This window comes from Triturus cristatus, chromosome 3_2 (assembly GCF_964204655.1).
Source record: "Triturus cristatus chromosome 3_2, aTriCri1.1, whole genome shotgun sequence".
Classification (NCBI taxonomy): Eukaryota; Metazoa; Chordata; class Amphibia; order Caudata; family Salamandridae; genus Triturus; species Triturus cristatus.
In genome coordinates this window covers 560,971,099-560,997,725 of record NC_140584.1, presented here as the reverse complement: position 1 = coordinate 560,997,725, position 26,627 = coordinate 560,971,099, and the positions used below count along the sequence as shown (strand labels likewise).

Genomic DNA, 26,627 nt, shown 5'->3' with positions numbered 1-26,627 from the left:
TCGGATGCGGGGGACGACGGTGAGGGCGTGACTGGTTGATCGGAGATGGCGTTTGGGAGCGTAGAAGTTGAGGCGGTTGTTGAGGTAGCTCGGGCCTTGATCGTGTAGGGCTTTGTGTGCGTGGGTGAGGAGACGGAAGGTGATTCTCTTGTTGACGGGGAGCCAGTGCAGGTCTCTCAGGTGTTCGGAGATGTGGCTGCGTCGGGGGATGTCGAGGATGAGTCTGGCTGAGGCGTTCTGGATCCGCTGGAGTCTCTTCTGGAGCTTGGCGGTGGTACCAGCGTAGAGGGCGTTGCCGTAGTCCAGTCGGCTGGTGACGAGGGCCTGGGTGACCGTCTTCCTGGTCTCGGTGGGGATCCACCGGAAGATCTTACGTAGCATGCGCAGGATGTTGAAGCAAGACGAGGAGATGGCGTTGACTTGTCTGGTCATGGAGAGGGAGGTGTCCAGGATGAAGCCCAGGTTGCGTGCGTGGTCTGTCGGTTTGGGTGCGGTGCCCAGGGCGGGGGGCCACCAGGAGTCCTCCCAGGCGGAGGGCGAGGAGCCCAGGATGAGGACTTCCGTCTTGTCGGAGTTCAGTTTCAGGCGGCTGGTCGTCATCCACTCGGCTACGTCTTTCATCCCATCGTAAAGGTTGGCTCTGGCGGCGGCGGGGTCGTTGGTCAGGGAGAGGATCAGCTGGGTGTCGTCCACGTAGGAGATGATGTTGAGGTTGTGTTGGCGTGCGATGGCCGCAAGGGGGCTCATGTAGACGTTGAAGAGGGTGGGGCTGAGCGAGGAGCCCTGAGGAACGCCGCAGATGACTTCCGTGGCTGCAGATCTGAACGGAGGTAGGCGGACTCTCTGTGTCCTTCCAGCGAGGAAGGAGATGATCCACTCCAGTGCCTTCTCCTGGATTCCGATGTTGCTGAGGCGCTGCACTAGGGTGCGGTGGCAAACAGTGTCGAACGCCGCGGAGAGGTCTAGGAGGATGAGGGCCGCTGTCTCACCGTTGTCCAGCAGGGCTCGGATGTCATCGGTGGCAGCGATGAGGGCGGTCTCGGTGCTGTGGTTGGCTTGGAAGCCAGACTGTGAGGGGTCGAGGGATCCATTCGTCTCGAGGAAGGCGGCCAGCTGCTTGTTGACGGTCTTCTCGATGACTTTGGCTGGGAACGGGAGGAGCGAGATGGGGCGGTAATTCTTGAGTTCGGTGGGGTCCGCTGTTGATTTCTTTAGTAGAGCACGGAGTTCGGCGTGCTTCCAGCTCTCAGGGAAGGTGGCGGTGTCGAAGGAGGTGTTGATGATGTCCCGCAGGTGGGGTGCGATGACAGCGTCGGCCTTGTTGAAGACGTGGTGGGGGCAGGGGTCGGTCGGAGATCCGGAGTGGATGGAGTTCATCGTGCAGATGGTGTCTTCTGTGTTGATCTGGGTCCAGGCGCTGAGGGTGGTGGTGGGGGGCGTTGGTGCGGTCGTTGGGAGCGTTGTTTGTGGGCTGAAGCGGTTGTGTATGTCAGCGATCTTGTTGTGGAAGTAGGAGGCGAGGGAGTTGCAGAGGTCTTGCGACGGGGTGATGTCGTTGTTTCCGGCGTTGGGGTTGGAGAGCTCTTTCACGATGTTGAAGAGTTCCTTGCAGTTGTGTGCGTTGTTGTCCAGCCGGTCCTTGAATGCTGTTTTCTTGGTGGCGTGGATCAGTTGATGGTGCTTCCGGATGGCGAGCTTGAGGGTGGTCATGTTGTCCGGTGTTGGCTCCCTTCTCCAGGCTTTCTCGAGGGCTCGGCAGTTCTTCTTGGAGCTCTTGAGTTCGTCGGTGATCCATGGGACCTTCTTGCTGCCGGGTCTGCTCGGCGGGGTCCTCAGTGGGGCGAGGTCGTCTGCGCAGTTGCTGATCCACTTCGTGAGGTTGTCGACGGCCTGGCTGGGGTTCGCTGAGCTGGCGGGAGGGTGCTGGCTCAGGGAAGCGGCGAGCTGGTCTGCTGTGATCTTGTTCCAGTTTCTTCGAGCAACCTGTTGCTGGTGGTGGTGGATCGTGGATCTTCTGAAGGTGAAGTGGACGCAGCTGTGGTCCGTCCAGTCGAGTCCGGTGGCGTGGCTGAAGACGATGTCCTTGCTGGATGAGAAAACAGCGTCGAGTGTGTGTCCGGCGAGGTGGGTGGGGGTGGTCACCAGCTGCTTGAGTCCGAGGTTGGCGAGGTTGTCAAGCAGGGTGTTGGTGTTGCGGTCGTTGTTGTTCTCCAGGTGGAAGTTGATGTCCCCCAGGAGGATGTAGTCAGCGGAGGGGAGGGCGTGCGGGCTGATCAAGTCGGCGATGTCTTTGCTGAATTGTGTGCGTGGTCCCGGGGGTCGGTAGATGAGGGTGCCTCTGAGGGTGGTTTTGGGGTCCGTGTGGATCTGGAAGTGCAGGTGTTCGGCGGTTGTCAGGGTGTCGTCGGTGTTGGTCGTGATGCGGATCGTGTCCCTGTAGATGATGGCGATGCCTCCTCCAGTCTGGTTGCCTCGGTCTCTTCGGGTGATCTTGTAACCCTCTGGGATGGCGATGGCGATGTCTGGCGCTGAGGAGTCGTTCATCCAGGTTTCCGTGAGGAAGGCGACGTCAGGAGCTGTGGTGTCGAGGAGGTTCCAGAGTTCGATGGTGTGTCTGTGGACGGAGCGGGTGTTGAGTAGGATGCACTTGAGGTGGTTGCTGCTGGTGTTCGGCTTGGCGGGTGCTGGTGCGGGGCAGGTCCGGATGCAGGAGAACTTGCAGGCGTTGAAGCAGAAGGGTCCGTGGGTGCGTCTCGGGGTGGCTCGGTAGCATCCTGGGAATCGGCCGTTGTTGAGTGCGTTGAGGGTGGCGGCATCGTACGTCCGGCGGGTGGGCTGGGGTCTGCGGGGGCCAGGGGTCCTGGCACTAGGCGCGGTCCAGGCACGGACGGGCGCAGACGGCCTTACCATTAGCGCACCTTCGGTGCTCAATCGGTGCTCCCGCTGCGCGCGTCTGCTGCGCGGTCGCTCAGGGGGCGTCATAAGAAGGGGGACGGGAGGGCGGGTCTGCTGGGCTGGGCGAGCGGCTGGGCCAATGGGCCGGTGGTGGGTGGGGCCGCAGGGGGCCAGTGGCGGGAAAAGTGGCGAGCGGGCGGCTCAGCTGTGGCTGGGCCGCTCGGGTGTGCTGGGGGGGCGACGGTCGGTGGCGGCAGGCAGGAGGCTGGCAAGGGGGCTGGCTAGCAGGATCAGCAGGCGAGGGAGCAAGGGAGCAAGGGGGTGACCCGGCCTCGAGAGGCACAGTGTTGATGGTACCATACTCATTTTAGGAATTGTGGTGTGTTCTAAGGTGACTTTACCATGTGAAAAAGCCTTCTGCTGTGATATCATGAATCATGTTTGAGAGAAAACTATTTTCTCATGCTTTTCCCACAGAGGTTTGGAAGGTGATCTATAAGCTAACTGAGAGCATATTTTTTGTAATTTCACATTATCTTTCTCAGTCATGTGAGAATGAAGTCTGACATTCTCAGTAAAACATGTACATCCAACAAGGGCAGAGACTGTCAGTTGATTCCTTTGTGTTCTACTGCAGCTTCCCAGAGTGTTCTAAAGAACAACTAGAGCGCTAACAGTCCTACTTATGACAAACGTATGGCACACCTGAAGCCATCTTGGTTGGAATAAAGTGGTAATTCTTAAAACATTTAATTTAAAAAGGAACAAAATGAGGGGGTTCATTTTGCCATAGAAAGTATGATTAGTGCTGCAGAAAGAAAAATTAGGGCACATTATGAGTGACTTCTCAAATCCGCTTCTATGTCATAAAAAAATTCTGACATTCAGACTGAAACATGCACTTTCAATACCAGCAGCAGACTTCCCTGGTGAGCAGTAGCTTTACTACAGTGATCTAATGAGCAACTAGAGTGCTAACATTCAGAATTTATGGCAAATGTGTGACACATCTGAATGCCTTCTTGATGGAAACAAGTAAAAAACTGAAAGTATTTCCTACTGAGGAGACTGCAGTAAATGAGGAAATTAGGAAACTTCATATCAAATAAGTCACCAGACACAAAAGAGCCTAAATGCAGCACAAATATCACCCAGATGTAGCCCACATGTAGCCCAATGACAGAATTGTGCAAAACACTTATTTTGTGTGTATTTGCAGTATTATATAGTGCAGACTTGTCAGGTATTGGAATGCTTTACATGAGCATTGGTTACATCACACAAGATCAAATTCATTTTGGTTGTAGACATGGGGAGATTAAGTGATTTGACCACAATCACAGAATGTTGAGCTGAAGCAGAAACTTCAACCTGGTTCCCCAGTTGCAAAGTCTGCAGCTCTGGAAGTAACACCACATCCTCTCGCCAAGGTGCAACATTTAATCAAGTGGTCAACTGGATAAAAAAAACAAAGATTACAAATAATTTAAAAGTTCTTTGTCGCCATTTGAAAACTCAGAAAATATGTCCTCATTTTAGTTTTTTAGAGCACTAACCATAATTTTGATGCAAATAAGACCCTCTCATATATGTAATTTCTAAAGGAAATACTCTAGGTATTACAGTTTTGATTACATCAAGATGACGTCAGGCGTTCCACACTTTTGTAATAAATATAGAATGTTAGCAATCTAGTTGTTCATTGGGATACTGTTGAGAGGCAGAGGCCAGGGGCACGGACTCTGAAAATTGAAGGCAGGTAGGAGAGTGCAGAGGCAACAATTTGACCACACTGGGCAGGCAGGAAGGGCAGTGGCAGCACAACAGACTATGGAGGGCAGTGGAAAGGGGGGCAGGGGCAACAAACCAACAATACAGGACTGGCAAGAGAGGCTGTGGCAATATAATAGACCATTGTGGGCAGAAGGAAGAGGCAGTGGTAGTACAACCATACATGACAACAGACCCGTTTCAGCCAGGAAACGTCCAATGTTTTTAAGCTCAAATGGGCTTTATTTGATCTGTCTCCTGTCTACAATCTCCTCTTTTTCAATGTAACTCAAAGGGGAAAATCAATACCCCAGTTTTTTTCAAAAACTCCCTCTTACCAAGTTCAAAATGTTCGCAAGTATGGTACATTGAATCATGGTAGGCAGGAGGAATTGGGGTAGGGACATGGACTCGGATAACAGAGGACAGGAGGGACATGGAGAGGTGCACCAAACTGACCCTACAGGGCAGGCATCAGGGTTTGCAGCAGCACAATACACCACACACCGCATGCGGAACGGGAGTGCAGCACAACAATCCATAGAAAGCAGTAGGGAGGGGACAGGACCATGCACATGGACAACAGAGAACAGATGGGAAAGAGGCAATGGTAGCTAGCTGACCATAATGGACAGACAGGAGAGAAAGCTGCAGCATAACAGACCATAAAGGGCAGGAGGGACGGATCAGGGGCATTACAATGGAACAGACAAGCCAGGAGGGAGGGAATAGGGGGTCTGCACATGAAAACAGAGGGCTGGGGGCAAGGTGGAAGGGCAGGAGCAGCAAGATGACCATGGAGGTCAGGCAGGATGGGCACTAGAAACAAGACACACCATGGAGAGCAACAATGAGACTATGTTGGCATACACACAGACCATGGAGGGAAGGTGGGAGGGGGTCAGGGGCAGCTAGCTGACCACACAGGGAAGGTGGGAGGGGCCATGGCAGCACAGAAGACCATCCATGGCAAGCGGGAGGGTTAGTGGCAGCACAATGGCTATGATGGGCAAGAAGGAGGGTGCAGGGGCATGCACAAAGGACCATGGAGGATAGAAGGGAGGGTCAGGACCTGGGCACAGACAAGAGAGTTCAGGGGAAGGGGCCTCACAACAGACCGCGCGGGGCACGCAGGAGGAGCAGTTGCAGCACAACAGATCAGGGAGGGCAGAAGGGTGTGGCAGTAAAATGGACCATGGAGGACAGGAGGAAGGGGATAGGGGCATGGCATGTGGACAGGCAGGGTGGAGGTTGCAGGGACAGGTTACAGTCATCTGACAATGCTAGGCAGGTGGGAGGGGAGTTGCAGCTCAACAGAACACTCAGAGTAGATAGGAGTGGCAGGTCCATGGAACATAGTGGGCAAAAAGGATGGAGCAGGGGCATGCACAAAGACATCGGAGGGCAGGGGGAAGGAGAATAGGGGCAGCAAGCTAAGCACAGAGGCTAAGCAGGAGGTCAATGATGGGCCATAGAATTGGGCAATGGAGGGCAGGAGGAGTGTACGGGTACATCATGCTAAATGGAGGGCAGTGGCAGCACATCAGACCATGCATGGCAGGAGGGAGGAGGCTAGTCCATGGATTCAGACAACAGAGGATAGGGAGGAGGTGGATGGGGCAGCAAGCTAACTCTTCAGAGAAGGTGGGTATTAGGAACTTTATTGTTTTTAAAATGTGTGTCTGTGCGAACTACTTAAAATATGAACAAGTATGCAGCATAATCTCACTTTTATTCAGGAAGAAGAGGACGTTTGTGACTGTGACTCCAGGCTCACTTGGCAGAAACACCCCCTGACCCTCCACCCCCATCGCAAAATGTAATGCCCCTGAAAAGGGTAGGTGGACGCAGTGTTATATAGAACATAGTCCTGAAAGCACGATTGAAAATGAAAACTAGATGTAGTATATGGTATAAACTATGCACCAAAAAGTGTGATATAAGATGAACCGGGGCGTGAAATATAATATGCAATACATTGTGCGCAATGACCGATTCATTGGAGAGCGCGAGATAGCACAGGCACTAGCGCGTCCTATGCGATATGCGCCTTGGAGTGTAATATGCACAGGGCAGTGGTGTGTAACATAACTAGTCTCTAAAATTGTAATATAAAATATGTGCTGGGGAGTGTAACATTGCATATGCACTGTGACAAAGATATGGATCCCAGATTGTAATATGTATGGCATAGCGCTGTGCGTTATAACATACACATCGAGGAAGGCACGTTAGATGGGGCAATATAACCCGTGCGAAGGCAAGTGTGGCATGACATATTCACGGGGTGGTGTTACAGTGCACATGGTCTAGAGAGTGTCATAGCATCCGCACTAGCTGATGGAATACAACACAGAGGTGTGAGGCAATCGGCGGGCACTGGTGGGTGTAACACAGCATTGGGCTCAGCCAGGAGCACGCTGTGACTCAAGTGAGGTTTGTCTCCTTTCCAGAGAGTAAAATAAAAAGTATTACACATCCGGCGGTGGATGTGTTTTTTATTAACCGTGAGGGGGGTTTCTTGCATAGTTTGGTCGAATTTTTGTCGAATCCCCTTTGAATGGCTGGGTGTGCGTGTAAATTAAATGTGCCCGTCAATAGCTACCCATGTTTGTATAAATAAACGACAAGGGTGTCTACTTGGAGAGTACCCACCGGCGGGGGCGCCGGGATTAGGCACGGTAGGGCGTCAGACACGTCAGAGCTTCACTAGCGGTGTAAATACATTCCATGTGGATTCATTCTATGCATAGTCGCCTTTTAATGAATATCACGCAAATCGTCATGGTGATGGGTACATACGGTTTGTCCAGCATTTCCTAGGTGTTTCTATAAATATATATATTTTTAAAATAATAAAAAACAAAGACCGGCCCCGGGGGATGGGGTCCCCGGAGCCGTAAGTGGCCTGAGGAGGGGGGCAACGCAGCCCCCTCCTAAAGAATTTAAATTACAAAAAGGCCATGACCCGGGGGTTGGGGTTCCCGGGGCCGATTAAGGCTTTGGGAGGGCCAAATTAATTTTTTTCAACAAAATAAATTAGGGTGCAGGCCCTGGGGGTTGGGGTACCCAGGGCCAGTTAATTAGAAAAATAAGGGGGGCCACACAGCCCTCCTTCTTAAAAAAATAAAATAAATAAAAGACCGGCATCGCGCTGGAGGCCACGCCCCCTCCTTGCAGCACTCTGCAAACGCGCCCCCTGGCCAGTTGTAAGTTGGGGAATTAATTCCCCTTCAATACTGAGGGTCCCTGAGGGCCAACTAGCCCAACAGGTATCTCCAGTGTGCGCCAGGGAGCTGCGTTGCAGACAGGTGTTCTGAGGCCACGCCCCTTTTTACACCTCTATGCAACGCAGCTCTGTGGCGCTTACTGGAGGTACCTAGTGGGCTAGTTTGACCCTAGGGACCCTTAGGATTCAAGGGGACTTAATCTCTCAACTTAGACCGGCCACAGGGCGTGTTTACACAGTGGTGAAGGGAGGGGACGGGGCCTGAGATGACGTGTGCAAAGATGCCCTGTGGCGCGTTTTAAGTTGGGGAAATAATTCCCTTTCAATCCTGAGGGACCCTGGGGGCCAACTAGCCCACCAGGTGCTTCCAGTAAGTGCCACTGCTCTGCGTTGCAGAGAGGTGGTGCAGGCCGTGCCCCTTTTTACACCTCTCTGCAATGGCGCTTACTGGACGTACCTAGTGGGCTATTTTGCCCCTAGGGATCCTCAGGATTCAAGGGGACTTAATCTCCCAACTTAAAAAACGGCCACAGGGCATGTTTACACAGTGGGGAAGGAAGGGGACGGGGCCTGAGGTGACGTGTGCAAACACGCCCTATGGCGCGTTTTAAGTTGGGGAAATAATTCACCCTTCAATCCTGAGGGCCCCTGGGGACCAACTAGCCCACCAGGTGCTTCCAGTAAGCGCCACTGAGCTGCGTTGCAGAGAGGTAGTCCAGGCCGTGCCACTTTTTACACCTTTCTGCAACGCAGCTCTGTGGCGCATACTGGAGGTACCTAGTGGGCTAGTTGGACCCTAGGGACCCTCAGGATTCAAATGAACTTAATCTCCCAACTAAAAACGGCCAAAGGGCGTGTTTACACAGTGGTGAATGGAGGGGACGGGGCCTGAGTTAACGTGTGCAAACAAGCCCTGTGGCGCGTTTTAAGTTGGGGAAATAATTCCCCTTCAATCCTGAGGGACCCTGGGGGCCAACTAGCCCACCAGGTGCTTCCAGTAAGCACCACTCCGCTGCGTTGCAGAGAGGTGGTCTAGGCCGTGCCCCTTTTTACATCTCTCTGCAACGCAGCTCTGTGGCGCTTACTGGAGGTACCTAGTGGTCTAGTTGGACCCCAGGGACCCTCAGGATTTAAGGGGACTTAATGTCCCAACTTAAAATGGCCACAGGGCGTGTTTACACAGTGGGGATGTGAGGGGACGGGGCCTGAGGTGACGTGTGCAAACACGCCCTGTGGCGCGTTTTAAGAGGTAGTTTTAATCCCCTGCCCTATTATATACTAGGGGCTTACAGAGGAGGTCATGCTGATCACAGGGGGACCCCAACGCATAGTGTTCCCTAGTGTATGTAGGTGTTTTCACTGTATTCTGAGTGTCTTTTAACATAGCACTGGCTCTAGGACTGGCTAGTCAGACTCAGTTACCACCAGTATCCGTCTGAAAAAAGTTGAGGGTACAGGATGCTTTTGCAACAAGGCTGCTTTCTGCTCTTCTGCACGTTATCCTTCTTCCTGCACTTTTCTTCGTCTTTGAGGACTTCTGTTGCTTCTTTCTGCATTTCTTTTTTTTCTTTCTGTGCGTTTTTTCTTCTTTCTTCACATGTCCTATCTCTGTAGGCATAGTTAGAAATTAGCATTTTAAAAAACCTTTGAAATTCACTGAAAAAACCATAGGTTTCAGGGGCGTTATAGTTAGCTGGACTTTTCACTCGTACAAAACCATTGAAATTCCCCCGTTATAGTTAGATCAGCTAACTATAACTCGCGCGCCCGCAATGCACTGCCGATGACGTCACATATTACATCACTCATGACATGGTCAGTGACATCACTCATGACATCACTGATGACATCTCAAATGACATCACTGATGACATCATCCTTGTGATACAGTGGCAGACCTCCTCTTCCCCTAATATAACCTTTGATGCACACATTCAAAAATAGAAACTACAATGTTCAAAACAATGGACATACCAATACCAGTTACAACAACCTATTCAGTAATTGTAAGATCCACATACACATCCACTCATTCACCAACAGTCCTATACAGTCACTCATACATGTACTCACTCATCATATGTACTCACACACCTATACATCCTGTTACACAATGCCACTCATCCATAGAGTTACTCACACACATAGTCACTCATGCTAATAAAGAATCAAACATCCATTTACTTGCATATACAGTTATACACACACCACCACACTTACTTCTACAGAAACTTACACATAATTAGTCTTTTAAACAATCACTTATAGAAACATACTTATTCATACAGGAACTCTTTCAATCTCTCACTCTCACATATACTCACTTATATACACCAATAGTCACATATACTAGTTTAAAACATATGTAGTTACTCATAAAGACACTATTGAGACAGTCTATCACTCACTAACACACCCATGCACACACTCATCCACCCATACAGTCCTGCACACATGCTGTCTTCAACACATACAAACAGTGAGTCACTCATTCATGCACCTATGCACTACGTAATACCCCCCACCGAACCATACAGACACTCAGACCCTCATACTGATAGTCAAAAAACCAACTAACCTATATAGACACTCATGTAGCTACTCACCAACCCATGCAGCCACTTATACACAAAGTGAGAGACTGATACAGATATTTACATATTTAAACATTACTCACTAAGCCATGTATTCACTAAGATACACTTAATCAGTCAGTTATACAATCAATTTTTCAAAAACAAATCATCCATTTAGACACTTATATACCCATTTATTCTTCCATCGACCTTGAGATATACATATATAAAACATATGTAATTTTCAGAAAAACACACATTCACTGGATGATGTCATCAGTGATGTCATTTGAGATGTCATCAGTGATGTCATGAGTGATGTCACTGACCATGTCATGAGTGATGTAATATGTGACGTCATCAGCAGTGCATTGCGGGCGTGCAAGTTATAGTTAGCTGAACTAACAATAACAGGGAAATTTCAATGGTTTTGTACGAGTGAAAAGTCCAGCTAACTATAACGCCCCTGAAACCTATGGTTTTTTCAGTGAATTTCTAAGGTTTTTTAAATGCTAATTCCTAACTATAACGTGCCTGAAACCTATGTTTTTTTCAGTGAATATATATATATATATATATATATATATATATGTGTTATTTATATATTCCACACGCTTGCCATTCTATCAAGACAGGCTCCAGCACGCTCGGGATCGCTCAAAGACGCTTTATTGGCACAAACAACTGGTAACACGTTTCAGCAGCCATGGTTGCCTTTGTCAAACCTATATATATATATTTATTATTATATTTTTTGCATATGAAGATTGAACATATGTAACAAAAAGAAATGCAACTATTAGTGCAGTAACCAAAATATATCCTAAGAAAAACTCGGAACATTAAAAAAGAAATCATAGATGAAATGAAACCTTGTCAGCAATAAGCACATACAACTACACATGATACCAAACAAAATGTGCTCGTAAAGCCAATAAGTATATACCTACATACGGGGCGTGGCTTGGCGGCCGAGCGGAATGGCTGCCTGAAACCGCAGCTCCGCCGATCGAGCACAGAAATCCTTCAATTATTAGCTGAACTGGGGTGCGAGCTCGGTCCTCCCCGCCCGAGACGGTAGTCCTGGGTGTCCGCCCTGTGCTCTGGCTTTTCTGACCCCGTCGGCGGCTTGTGGACGGAGAGCGGCCCGCGGGCGGCGCGGAGTCGTGGCGGCCTACACCATTCGCTAGAGCCGGGGCCTTGCGTGTGGAGTGCCCGAAACCTATCCGAGGGGTGAGGCAGAGGCTGTTCGCTCGCCCAAAGAAACGCGCACCCCGGCGAAGGTCTCACCCCCTACGGTTGTCGGAGTGAAGCTGAGGAAGCGGCGGCTGGTGTGGAAGACCGCCGAACGTCCGCCCCTGGATTGCACGACGGCGCACGGCGACGGGCCCGGGCGGCTGATCGCAGTGGCGGCCATTTTGCCTGAAGCAGAAGTCCCATGGTCGAAGGTTCCAGGGAGACGATCGGAGAGACGAGGTCGGCTGCCGTACATGCCCCGACAATACTGTGGTGAGGTTGGAGCGTTGACCTGGGACAGTGCACGGCTGTACTAAGGTTGTCCTGCTCCGGCGGCCTGCGCTGTGACTCTCCCCGCCTGCTCTGCTTAGGGTGCGCGCCCCGCTATTGGAGGCCCAGCCATTCAGCCTACCTACTGGGACTAACCGCCCTGCTGCCCTCGGTGAGACGCTGAGGGTCGGCGACCGGCGGCGACTGGTCGCGGCCGCCAGGGCATACTCGCGGCGCCGGGTGGCGGCTGGTGAGTGGCCATGGGCAAACCGGACACGCGGCAGCCGAAAATCACTTTCGACAAGTCCAAGCAGAAGCCGCCGGACCCAGACCCAGACCTCCGTGAGGCCGAATCTTCTCGAGCGGACCAGAGTGGTGCTCAGGAGGCGGACATTAAGGCCATGTTTCAGGAACTGAAAACAAGCTTACATGGCATCGATGGCAAAATGGATGCGCTGGCTGCCCGCATGGACGGTATCACCTCCCGCATGGACAAACAAGAGGGGAGAGTGGAATCGCTCGAAACACGTGTGGCCGACACGGAGGAAAATCAGACCGGCCTTGCCGGCCAACTTCGGGGCATGGAGAAGATTCTAACACTCATTCAGCAGAAAAATGAGGATTTGGAGGCGCGCTCGCGGCGCAACAACGTCCGCATCACGGGTGTGGCGGAAACGACGGACATAACCAGCATGGAGCTCTTTGTTGAACAAATGTGTAAGGATCTGTTTGGGTCGGGATTGTCTCCGATGTTCCTGGTCGAGAGGGCTCACAGATCACTGGGGCCCAGGCCTAAACCCGGTGCACCGCCCCGGCCTATTATTGCACGAATCTTGAATTATAGGGACCGGGACGTGATCTTACGAATGGCAAGGGACATATCGGACTTGCAATACAGGGGCAACCACATTGCACTATACCCGGACTATACGATGCAGGTTCAAGCCGCTCGAAGGGAATTTTTGCCGGCGAAGAAACTTTTTCAACAGGCGGGCACCAAATACTCCCTCATCTACCCTGCTAAACTCCGGGTCCAAGGTCCCGGTAAGCCATCCTTTTTTGTTGACGCTAAGGCGGCTATGAAATATGCCAAACAACTGTTAAAGGACCAAAAGGCTCAGACGCCGGCAGTTGACCCGGACCAGCGGGACAGGCTAAGTGACGTTGAATGACTACTCCTGTTTGCATCTTGTTAAATCGCTGGGTGTCGCCTGTCTACGCTGTGCTGGGCCATATTGAGAATGTTTAATTCCCTGGAGTTCCAATTTCAGATGCTATGAGGGAGCTGAGCAGGGCTGCGGGATTGGGGGGGGATGGTCCTTGAGCTGGTACACTAGTCTCGCGCTCGATCGCCCTGTCACAAGTACAGGGCCTGTAGGTGGCCAACCTGCGTACCTCAAGGGATGATTCCCATTCACTGTTCACATTTAGAGACTGTAGTTACAGTTGTTGTAGTTGGGAGGGGGTCCAGGGAGTTCATTGCACAACCTGATTGGGGGGTTGGAGCGGGAGGGTTAGGGGTTTGGCTGGGGCTGGGGGTTTTTGTTGTGTTTTATTTAAGTTTCAGAGCCGGGTCGGAGGTGGCGAAAACTGCTATTGAATCGCACGTTGTGCGCAGCGCGCTGTCATGTCGACAGTCACCTAGCAAGAGGTGTACTGGTATTTACCGGGCAGGCTGCCCAGCTGGCCGGGTGGGATGTGTGCTGTCTGACAGGGACGGGCTGCAGGAATCGATGCAACGAGGAACGGGTCCGTGGCCTGCTCGAGTTCTATTTCCCTGCTTGGTGCCTGGTTGGAGGTTCCCTGCCCTGTTGGCGGGCGTACAGATTGCTGTGGCATTGCCGCCCTCATATATTGGGACCCGCTGGATTGGAAATGCGTGCTTCGAGATTTGGCGTGACTTGGCCGGGTGACTGGGGGGTAGGTGTATGCTTGCGGCTTGCCCGAACTCTGTTAACACGTATGGTGCGGTGAATAGCATAAAGTGTATTACCTGGAATGTACGGGGCATGAATGATAGGCGGAAAGTGAGACTGATACAGGCCTTTCTGATTAGGAAGGGTGCGGACATTTGCCTTCTGCAGGAGACGCACCTGACGGACAATGCTGCGCAGCTGCTCAGACACAACCGATGGGGTGAGGTAGTTCACGCTCACTACTCTAACTACTCTAGAGGAGTGGCGATACTTATCAGAAAAGGGCTTCACTGGAGGACGCATGAGGAAATCAGGGACGTGGGGGGCAGGTTTGTTCTGTTGGTAGGTTCGCTGTGCGGCGCGAGAGTGATTCTGGTGAATGTTTATGGCCCGAATGACGATAATCCAGATTTCTACGAGGGATTGTGGCATAAGGTGCGGAACTGTGGACCTGCTGCGATACTGTGGGGAGGAGACTATAATGTGGTACTGTCAGATGCTGCAGATAGGCAGGGCACCACTCGGGAACATCACCCTAGGGCGTCGGAGGCGCTTGGCCATATTATGCAAGAGGCAGGGCTGGTGGACTCCTGGAGGACACTGCACCCTGAGACCCGCGCCGGTACGTGTATCACGGCTCATCGTGCTGCCTGGTCCAGATTGGATTTCTGGCTGCTGTCCAGAGATCTGCACTCATCGGTGTTAGAGGTGACTCACTTGCCGCGGTCACTCTCTGATCATGCCCCGGTTTGCTTAACGATATCCACCCCGCCGCAGTACATTCAGCCGTTTAGTTGGAGATTCCCGTCCCGGGCTCTGCGCGACCAGGTCTTCCAGCACTCTTTGCGGGAAAAACTGGAGGAATACTTCGCACTAAACGAGGGCTCAGTAGATTCACCTGGCGTGCTCTGGGAGGCCTGTAAAGCTGTGACAAGAGGCCACTGTATGGCGCTAAAAACTGGGGTTTTACGCTCCATTAGAGCTACTCTCGGCAGGTTGGAGTCTGAACTGGCTCGACTTGAAGCTGCGATGGTGGCAACCCCGTCTGGTGGTGCGAGTGCAGACTTCAGGACGAAACTGACCGAGTATCAAGAGGAGGCTGAGAGGGAGGTCAGGTTCTTGTCCAGGGATTCTCAGGCCAGGCGTTACGGAGAGGGTGATAGAGCTGGCCGAACACTAGCAAATCTGCTGCGCCCGCCACGCGGGTCGGAGCATATTCTTGAGATACAGGAGTCGGGGGGTGCAGTGATTCGAGATCCTCCGGCTATACTGGCGGTGATGACAGACTACTATAAGGACTTGTACACCTCTAAGGTGTCCCCTGACGACACTATTATTAGTGATTACCTGGACACCATAGCTCTTGCGTGGTTCAGTAATAGTGCCCGACAATATATGGACCTCCCCTTCACGCAGGAGGACATTCGAGCGGTTATAGCCGCTATGCCGCTCAGCAAGGCACCAGGCCCAGACGGGCTGACGGCAGCCTTCTACAAGGAATACGCAGACCTACTGGTCCCTCGCTTGCATAATGTTTTTGAGGAAGCGATGGAGGTTGGCATCCTCCCTGCCTCGATGCGAGAGGCCCTCATCATTACGCTGCTTAAACCTGGCAAGAATCCTGTTACCCCGGACTCATATCGCCCACTCTCGCTAATTAATCTTGACGCCAAAATCTACGCGAAACTACTCGCTGACCGCCTGAAACTTATGCTGCCTCAGATAGCATTATCCGATCAGTCGGGCTTTGTGATGGGGCGGTCCACTTCCCACAATCTAAGAGTGCTGTTTGGGCTCCTGCATTATTTGGATCCCAAGGTACAAGCCGCGGCCGCATTGCTTGACGCCACTAAGGCGTTCGACTCACTAGAGTGGAAATTCCTACGGGCGCTATTCACTCGCATGGGTTTCAGCCCCTCCTTTGCCAGGCGTATTGGAATAATCTATAATCACCCGACGGCTAGGGTACGGGTTAATGGTCAGACGTCTTCCCCGATCCCCATAACAAGAGGCACTCGGCAGGGCTGCCCCTTGTCGCCACTGCTGTTCGCTATTGCGACGGAGCCGCTGGCGGCTCGTTTGCGCCAACACCACACTCATCGCAGTATCGGCTTCACGTCGCGTGGCCTGCTGGTCTCTATGTACGCCGACGACATAACCATATATATGATGAATCCATTGGAAAACTTCGACCCACTGATGCGTGAGGTGACAAGGTACAGCGGCCTCACGGGTATCGATATCAACTGGTCAAAGTCGGCGATGTTCCCGCTGACGGACGGTACGAGTCAATGCCACATGGAATTCCCGATTGACTGGGTCACTGATGAGATTAAATACCTGGGCATACGGTTTAGCCGATCGATACAGGACATATGGCTGGCCAATTTTGGGGTGGCCGTGGATTGGCTGGAGTGCAAAGTGAAGCGCTGGAAAACGCTGCCACTATCTCTGATGGGCCGCATAGCAATTGCTAAAATGGTGGTCGTTCCTAAGTTTCTTTACTTATTCGTAAACATCCCCGTGCCACTCACTAAGTCGTTCTTTCGCCGGCTCCGCTCCGCCTTGATTGAACTGGTCTGGGCGGGTAAACAGCCCAGAGTGGCCTGGAACCTCCTCACACTTCCCTTCCGTCAGGGGGGACTCGCGGCCCCGGACATGGAGCTATATGCGTACAGTGCTCAGGCCCAATATCTGCACTACTGGCAGCACCCGATCCCTTACCAGCCGCACGTGGCCATCGAGATGGATGTTGCGGCCCCCTGCCCCCTTCGTGCAGCGGCATATCAGAGATACAGACGCTCCAGGGACGACATTGACACTGTTGAGATGGTACGCTGGGCCTGGTCAAGCATTGCCAAACGTGCAGGCGTAGATGACTTATATGCGCCGAGTATGCCCCTCGCGGATAATCCACTATTGGGGCCATTGACGGACGCGGCAGTGGCGCGGCGGGCGCAGGCCTGCGGACTGAAGGTGGCGGGAGACTTGTACCCGGACGATACCTTCCTCACAGTGCGGGACATGGCGGCAGCGCCGGAACCGACGGCCTCGGAGCTTCTTCTCTACTATCAACTGCGGTCCGCCTGCAAGGGCAGGTACCCTATGTTTCCAGAGGCTCCGCCGACGATTGCGGCCTTGGAGGACGTACTCTCAAACTCCTCCGCACGCAAACTAATCACACGGATCTATAGAGCTACTCAAAGCACGGCTCCGGTTGCGCACACTGACTCCAGATCCGCGTGGGAACTTGAAGCGGGTATATCTATTACCGAGAAGCAGTGGGAGTACTGTTGCTCCCAACTTGAAAACCTATCCCCTAATTATAGGCTGCGGTTGGTACACTTCAACTATCTGCACCGGACCTACCGGACGCCCACTCAATTGTGTAGGATGGGTCTGCGGCCTGATGCGTGCTGTTGGAGATGCGGTGCGCAGGATGCCGCGTTCTATCACCTTGTCTGGGTGTGTGGCCCCATACGCGACTTCTGGATTGCAGTCTTCAATGCCGTGGGGCAGATCGTGGGGATGGTACTGGGGCCGGACCCACTTGTGGCCCTATTGGGATTCGTTAGAAATGTGCCCAAGACCTCACGTAGGCTTGTGGCCATTTTATTATTACTTGCTAAGCGTCAGGTAGCGCTACACTGGAAGAAGACAATGCCGCCAAACGTGAAGGCCTGGATAAGATCGGCGGTGTACTGTAGGGAGCAGCTGACCTCATACTGGGACCAACTGCCGCAGCGCTCGCGGCCTGTAGATATCTGGCAGCCACTGGTAGACTGGTTGGCTAGTACGACAGCGTTGGAAGATGACCAAGCGGGCTGATCGTGGCTTAAATGACGTGGAGAGGTTGGAGTTAGACTGTGGGGTGCTGTAAGTGGAGATCCGCCTGGCATAAGTGATCTGAGATTTGGGGTTCGTTCTCTGAGGGGGGTTGTCTGTCGCTTGCTCTGTCTGGGCGGGCTGTGGGCGCAGCGTGAAGATGATTATGTCATTTCGATCATTTACTGTTTGCTTTCCTTCGACTCGGGCTCTTTCTTAGTTCCGTTTTGTTTGTTCCATTGTAAAATGCTGTATTGCCGTTTGAAAGTACGATCTCAAATGCTTGGGCGGAGCTCCGCCTCGTATACTAGCTGCCTGCCTCCGGGTTGTTGGCTGAATAGCGGTGTACTCTTCGATGGAACAATAAAGGTTTTTGAAAAAAAAAAAAAAAAAAAAAAAAAAAGTATATACCTACATATATATATATATATATATATATATATATATATATATATATATATATATATACACACACATATATATATACTTCTTCAAGAAGCAGCAGCCATGATTTCTCATGTACTGTTGAGCACAGGGAAAAATTAGATGCATAACCAAGAGGACAGGCAATATCTAACCTTCCGCCAGATGAGAAAAAGTGTTGTAGGTGAGTAGTAAGAAGAGCTTTCTATCAAGCCTAAAAACTCCTACCATGAAATGTATGAACTAAACAGTTTGATCTGTTTCAGACACTACTGTCCAAGAAGGACTTAGATAGTTTTCTCTGATATACAGCTAATAGTAAACAAATAGACTACGAAAGTAGTATACTTAAAGAGCTATACAATAGAAAACCAATACTCCATGCAGTGTAAGTCGTAGTCCCAAGAAGGGATATCAACTCTTGAGATTAAGCTCCGCATCAGAGTAAATAAAAGACCAAATCAGCTACACAGCTGCAAAAAGAAAAACAAGATTAAAAAGTCAAGCCCGGAGTCAAAAACACTCACTTGTAAGAAAGAAGTAGTGCTTATTACTTCAACACTCCAAAGACAACAGCAGAAGCAGGAATTAAATCCTTAACCTAAGATCCACAGCCTTGGCTATATAAAGGATAAGCAGAAAACCTGATAAGGCCAAACTACAAGTGACCAGCCATGAGGCGTTGTATAGCTGAATCTGCATGGCTGTCAAATAAACAAACACCATCAAAGGAAAGGATATGTATTTCAAGCTCTCCTGAACATTATCTGGGAATCTTGATTTACGCAACCAAGCGTGTCTACGGAGAGCAACAGATTGAGCCATCGGTGGTGACCATTGCTGATTTAATATTAAACTTTGCCCTGACCCCCTCAGAAAGGGAAGGAAGAAGATGGTTGACAGAGTCCCACAAAGCATATGAAGCCCTTCCTAAGACACAAGATTTGTTTAAAGACCTCAAGGCCGAACTAGCCGACACAAAGATATTTCGGCCACACAGATCCAACCACCTAGACTCTCTACCTGGTGGAAGTAAAGCGAAACATCCAAATTTGGCAAAGTTGTAGCAGTTTGCTTGACAAATCCTTTAGCAAAAGGGTGTTGAGAAAGACAAGCAGGGTCGTCCACAGCAGGACGATGGTGGGGAAATGGCACAATCAATAGAGATACCTGACACCGGCCTCGCCCAAGTACCAAGGAGAATATCGTACATGGACTCTCCATAAGGTAGTAACGGTTCAACACCTGTGACACCCTGATGACACAGATCCATTAAAGGGTCAGATGACAAAGTCACCGAAGGAAGCTGTAATTTCAAGACCTCAGCAGCTCTATTTATAACCTCAGCAAAAGCTGCTCTAGCCTCTGTCGCCATTTGTGGCAGAGAAAGAAGATCATAATTAGAAGAGGGCTGCAGACTACTGTCCCCACCAAATGCTGCCAAAGAACCTCCTATAAGAGGGAGACCAAGACCAACCGGTTGACATCACTAGCGGCTGCGGAGTCACCTTGCAATGCTGGAGAAATAGTAACAGAACTAGCTTCATCCTCAGAACGTAAAGAAGAAGGCACGGTGGGTATGAGCAACATCTCCGGTGCCGTTCGACTTCAGGACAATGCCACATCGGCATGCACCATGAACGGTGTCTCCGGCGTCGTTGCGGCGTCATATCTACTTCCAGTACCACCTCATCCAATGAAGCCAGCATCACAAGTGGAAGCCGCACCAGGCTGTGTACCAATGCGGTAATGGCTCCAGGCACGGAGTCGAGGCCCTCGACCGGCGCTGAGGGCGGACCCGCCAGCGTGTTTACAATCACAGTACCTTCTACCTCCTTGGGGCATAAAGGCGCACCAGGGGAGGCATGGCCCCAAAAAAGGAATGCAGGGCATGAAAATATGCCAGCATCTGGGTCATAGTCGCCCCAACTAAGAAGGGAGGCTCGGGGTCGACTTATGCTACATCCTCCGGTAAGGAACGGGAGTAACCAGCAACTATGCCATGATGCCGTGAGGCTGAAGGTCTCCGTGACGTCAATCCCTTATGACAGAATTTTCGGGACTTGGGTGAGCGGCGCCTTGAACAGCCCCAGGCAGGAACCTTAAAGCAGGAAGGAAACAGGTATTACCTGGACTCTGATCAGGAGAGCCACGCCATCAGCAACTTCAATTGCCTTTCCCGCAAGGTCTTAGGCTTCAGCTGCTTACAGGCGTCGCACTCCTCAGAGTCTTGGTGCTCTCCTAGGCACCACATGCAGATGGGATGAGGATCCATAGCCGACATCTGTCGAATACAGGTCTTGCATAGCTCAAAACCCCAAGGCATAGGCACACTGTTCCCTGATGCAAAAAGGCATCAAAGTAGGCCAAACATAAGAGGCCTGAGGAACAGCTTCTCTGGATCCCCGTTGTAGCACAGAAAAGAAGAAATTGATGTCCGCGCACCGGAGGGGACTTATATGGCTCCACTGACATCATGTCTGGAGACATCATCATAACGGAGCCGTACAACACCATCCCCCGGCGCACAGAGTTACTGCTGAAAAATTTCCAGATTCAGACTGCCACTTGGGGAGAATTTAAAAGTAAAGGAATCTACAGCTAGAGGTCTCTATCAGACTAAGAGCCCATCCGGGTCTGGGGGACTTTGTCAGGGCTGTTTAATGTATCCCTGCCTTGTTACGCATGCATACGATGCACATACGTGAGGCCTAAGGCTCTCATCGGTCTTGATCTTCTGTCCTTGGGGATTATCCTTTTTCTGAGTTTTTTTAGGGTTATGCGAGTCTGGAGCGTGGTGTTGTCCTGTAGTCACACTTTCATCAAGGGTCAGGCACCATCGATATACCTACGTGGAATCGCCTTCCAGACAGCTGCCGACCCTTGGCAGTGCCTGATCCTTGAAACCATTGAGGGCAGAAGAAAGAGGCAGTGGCAGTACAACCATGCATGCCAACTGACCTGATTCAGGCAGGAGGCCAAAGGGGCTTTATTTTAGCTGTCTCCTACCTAAAGTCTCCTCTTTTTTTGGATTTAAGTGAAATTGGAAAATCTATTCCCCAGGTTTTATTTTTCCAAATCTCTGTCAGTTAAATATGTTGGCAATTATGGTACATTGGATCACGGCGGGCAGGAGGAATGGGGTAAGGACATGGACTTGGATAAGAGAGAGCAGGGGCACCAAACTGACCTTACAGGGCAGGCATCAGGGGTTGCAGCAGCACAATACACCAGACAGGGCAAGTGGGATAGCAGTGCAGCACAACAGACCATGGAAAGCAATAGGGAGCGGACAGGGCCATGCACATGGACAACATAGAGCAGAGGGGAAAGAGACAAAGGCAGCAAACTGATCATACCGGACACACAGGAGGGACTGCTGCAGCATAACGGACTATGAAGGGCAGGAGGGGGAGCAGGGCATGACAGCGGACCAGACACGGCAGGATGGAGGGATAGGGGTCTTTACATAGAAAATGGAGGGCAGGAGTAGCAAACTGACCATAAAGGACAAGTGGGAAAGGGCACTGGAAGCACAACATACCATGGAGGGAAACAGTGAGACTAACGACATACACACAGACAACAGAGGGAAGGTAGGAGGGGGTCAGGGACTGCAAGCTGACCACACAGGGTAGGTGGGAGGGCCTGTGGCAGCACAGAAAACCATGCATGAAAAGTGGGAGGGTAAATAGCAGTGCAACAGCCATGGTGGGCAAATGGGATGGGGCAGGGGAACTTAGAGGACAGAAAGGTGGGGTAGGAGCTAGACACATACAAAAGACTTCACAATAGATCACACACTGCAGACAGGGGGAGCAGTTGCAGCCCAACAGAGCATGGAGATCAGAAGGGTGTGACAGCAAAATGGACCATGGAGGAAAGGAGAGAGGGATAGGGGCATGGAACTTGGACAGCCAGGTTGGAGGTGGCAGGGACAGGCAGCAGCCATCTGACCATGCTAGATAGGTGGGAGGGGCAGTGGCAGCTCAACAGAACACAGAGTAGATAGTAGGGTGGCAGGTCCATGGAATACGGTGGGCAGAAAGGAGGGAATATGGCCATGTACACAGACGACAGGGGAAAGGAGAGTAGGGGCAGCAAGCTAAGCATAAAGGCTAAGCAGGAGGGCAATGAAGGGGCATAGAATTGGGGAACTGAGGGCAGGGACATCAAACTGAATGGAGGGCAGTGGCAGCACATCGGACCATGCAGGGCAGGAGGGAGGGGGCTGCTGCATGGACTCGGACAATGGAGGGTAGGGAGCAGGTAGATGGGGCAACAAGTTAACTGTTTAGGGCAGGCAGGAAGGGCAGTGGCAGAACAACGGACACACACAGCTGCAATGAGGGAGCAGGGTCATGGACTTGGACAATGGATGGTAAGGAAGAGAGGGGAAAGGAGCAGCAAGCTTGGGTGGGGAAGCACAATGCCAGGCTAGTCTGTGGGTTCAACCCTCCTCCCCCTACTGTGCATTGTGATGGAAATCTTACTTAACATTAAAAACACTTTATAATTTCACAGAAGAATGCAAAGGTTACATGGACGTTATAGTTAGGAAGTGACATTTAAAAAAATCTTAGAAACTCACTGAAAAAAACCAAAGGTTACAGGGATGGTATAGTTAAGCTCAGATTTCTCTCGAACAACACCATTGAATTTCAGGAGTTATAGTTAGTTACCTGAGCTAACTATAACTCACACCCCCACAATGCACTGCTTATGACCTCACATATTACATCACTCATGATATGGTCAGTGACATCGCTGATGACATCACTGATGGAATCATCGATGACATCATCCACAGAACCACTCGCACCCCCACACAATTTCTCACACATCCACCGACATGCCCTTAGAACCACTCACACACCCACTTACTAATCCACAAAGCCACTCACACCCATTCACTCACCCATACACCTACTTACACAGGCACTCACTCACCCATACAGCCACTCATACACCCAGCCATTCACTAATATAGCTACTCACACACCCAGTCGCTCACTCATATAGCCTCTCACCAGAGAAACCCACTCAACCACTTACTTACCCATTCACACATCCATAGAAGCACTCTCACATCTACTCACTCACCCATAGGGCCACCTATAGTCACTCCCCAATACAGCCACTCCCGACACCCACTCAGTTAACCAAACACCCACTCAAATAGCCACTCACTCACCCATACAGCCACTCACTCACCAATACAGATACTCACACACCCATGTATTCACACATACAACCACCCACACACTCACTCACACATCCAGTCACTCACATACCCAATCACACACGGATACACACAGTCACACAGCCACTTACATAATATATGTTACAAATAGTTTCACCCATTAGTAGTATTCAAAGTATATTAATTTAACTCTTGTAGTACTTTAGTATATATGTATCTAACACTCAAACTTTTAGAAAACACTTGCAATCATTGGATGATCATTGATGTCATGAGTGACGTAATTTGAGATATCATCAGTGATGTCACTGACCATGTCATGAGTGACGTAATATGTGAAGTCATAAGCAGTGCATTGAGGAGGCGTGAGTTAAAGTTAGCTCTGGTAACCAGAACTGCTGAATTTCACTTGTTTTGTAAGACTAAAGTGTGAGCCTAACCATAACGTTCCTGTAACATTAGTTTTTTTTCAGTGAATATAAATATATATATACATACTCAAACAAAGCAGTCGAAGGACGGCGCACTGAAACTGCTGGTGCAGATGTTTGGGATTGACCACAAACCCCAAAATTAACAGCAAAAACAAGAGATGGCATTGCACTCCAGGAATTTCAGATTTCAAATTTATTTAAAATTGATCACCATCCATGGCTCACCAAACACCACAGACACGTTTCGAATACTGCAGTCTTGTTCACAGTGGAGGAGTCCTTTTGCAGTTATATTTCTACGTTTATATTTATAATCCTTTGAAGGGCATTATGGGACTTGTGGTCTGATGTATATCCTACATGGGAGAAACTGCTAAATATATGCAACTGGATGGTATAACACTATATATACGGCCCTTTCTTTTTATTTCAACTCAGAGGTGTAAAGTCAATAATACATTGTTATATTGGAAACAACAATAGGATCTAAAAACATTAAAATACAATATAGTAAGTTTATTGTCAAAGTTTACTGTCACTTCTTACCTTTGCTAAATTACTGAAAACTCCAAGAGAACATTTTGAGATTGTTATATTCATTGTGTCTTTCGAAGAGATGCTAATGGCAGTTTGTGGTTCAGGCAGTAAAACAAAATCATCACCCGGAATCAGACCTCTTTCCTGTTTGGGATTATTCTTCATCTAGGGGTGAAATAAGAATAAATTACTTTTATAACATAGTACACATTTCCATACCGAGTGTAGGCTACAATGACAATGTTGGATTGAAAATAAGGTGCATGTGCCAAAGGAAATTATCAGTCTCGGTTCACATGACTCGTGAATGGGGGGGGGGCTTGTAGAAGGGTTGTGCAGGGAGGATTTATAAAATAAATAAAAAAACGTACCTTACTGGGTCCAGCGCCGTCTCTGCTCCTGGCAGGGTCCCGCGCCCGCATTTTCCTGCTGCTTTCCTGCTCTCCAGAAGCAGGTATCCTCCCTCCCCTCCCGTAAGCCAATCACAATTCTGCAATGGCAGCGTTGTGATTGGTGCGGACGGCGCCCAGCCGGGCACCTGTTGGGAGGTCATTTTCTCTATGTAGGCAGAGTGTGCATGACTGGTTTGGTCGGCCCCAGAGGGCCGACCAAGCAGTCAGGGCCCATAACATTGGGCAACCCACTTCCCGACCTGCCCACCCACCCACCCCCAACCAGGCATACCATTCTGCTTTCTCGCAGCTTCCTCTTCCTTAGAGAGATGCGGGTGAGCAAAAAAGAAGGGCAGCTTGATAGATTAACCCTGATGGAATGGGGTCACCACCTTTGGCAAGAATGAAGCCCGGGTGTAAAGCACCACTTTATCTTCAAAGACCATCATATATGGAGGCTTGGATGACAATGCCTGCAACTCACTCACCCTCTGGCCCGACGTTCTTGCCACCAGAAAGGCTGTTTTGATGTTATTCAAAGGCTCGCAAGGAGCGCACATAGGAAAAGTGAGACCCAAATCAAGGTCTCATTGTGGCATGACAAAGTGCATTGGTGGAAACATATGTACAAGCCCTTTTAAGAATATATTTACAACAGGAGATTTAATCAAAGAGGGATGGTCTGACAGCCGCAAGAAAGTGGACAGAGCAGAAAGATAACCCTTTAGAGTACCCAGTGCAGAGCCCTGCTGGGCAAGGGTAAGAATGAAAAGAAGGATAGTAGATAAAGAGGCAGAAAGAGTGTCAATAGACCGTTCTGTACACTATTGTACACACTTTTGATAACAGCAGGCATATACCGTTTTAGTGAAGACACGCCTATCCACCAAAATAACCTCACATACTTCAGGAGAAAGGTTGAAAGCTATGAACTAACAGCGCTCAATCAACACGCATGGAGGTGGAGAGTTGACAGGTCAGATGGGATCTCTCCCTTGCCGTTGCTTCCAAAAGGGGCAGCCTGATTGGAGGATCTATGATCATGTTCAGAAGCTCAGGATACCAGACCCTCCTTTCCCAGTCCAGAGCCACAAGAATGACTTGGGCCCAGTGGTTATTGATCTTCTTGAGAATTCTGGGGCAGAAGTGGTATGTGTGGAAAGGTGTACAGAAGGCCTCAGCTCCACTCGCTAAAAAAAGCGTCAACAAGTGACAATCGCCTTGGAAACTCCAGTGTGCAAAACACTGACACTGTGCGTTATCTTTGGAGGCCAACAGCTCAAACCAAGGCTCTGTGTAGGAAAGTAGGATCTGCTTTCATGGTTACCCCCACTTCTTGCCTGGTGTCAGTGTGTTATTGACTAGTCTGACTGGGATCCTACTAATCAGGACCCCAGTACATTCACAATTGGCTACTGGTGTACCCTTTAAGTCCGTAGTATATGGTACTAAGGTACCCAGGGCATAGGTACACCAGGGGTCTCCCATGGGCTGCAGCATGTATTGTGGCACCCATGGGAGTCCACTTAAACTGTGACAACAGGCCTGCAATTACAGCCTGTAAGTGTTGGTGCTTGAACTCTAATGACAGATATAAGTTGCCTTATTTCTGGGGTCACGACACTTAAACCTATAGGTCACCCCTATGGCAGGCTCCTCAGTCCTGAGGGCAGGGTGCTAGAGTAGGAGTGTGATGGTGGGTCTGCATGAGCAGGACACCCCTACAAACCCCGGACTAGATTCTCCAGGCTTCGTAAGTGCGGTCAGCCATTTTGGTACATATAGTGGAAATCAGTCATTACAAGATGTCTAACTATATAACGGCTGCACCAAACCCGGTCTTGTTTGGTATCAAACATGTTGGAATCATACCCCAACACCAATTCCAGGGTTGGAAGTATGATTCCATGTACTGGGGGGC

At 50.4% G+C, this 26,627-nt stretch overlaps 1 protein-coding gene across 1 annotated transcript in view; it reads right to left on the bottom strand.

The window, feature by feature from the left end:
- VPS13C (vacuolar protein sorting 13 homolog C) overlaps positions 1-26,627 on the bottom strand; it is a 2,873,871-nt gene that overhangs the window by 1,138,183 nt on the left and 1,709,061 nt on the right. Inside the window, exon 54 of the mRNA XM_085648297.1 lies at positions 24,324-24,479. Within this exon, the coding sequence (XP_085504423.1) occupies positions 24,324-24,479 (156 nt within the window). The remainder of the gene's footprint in view (positions 1-24,323; positions 24,480-26,627) is intronic.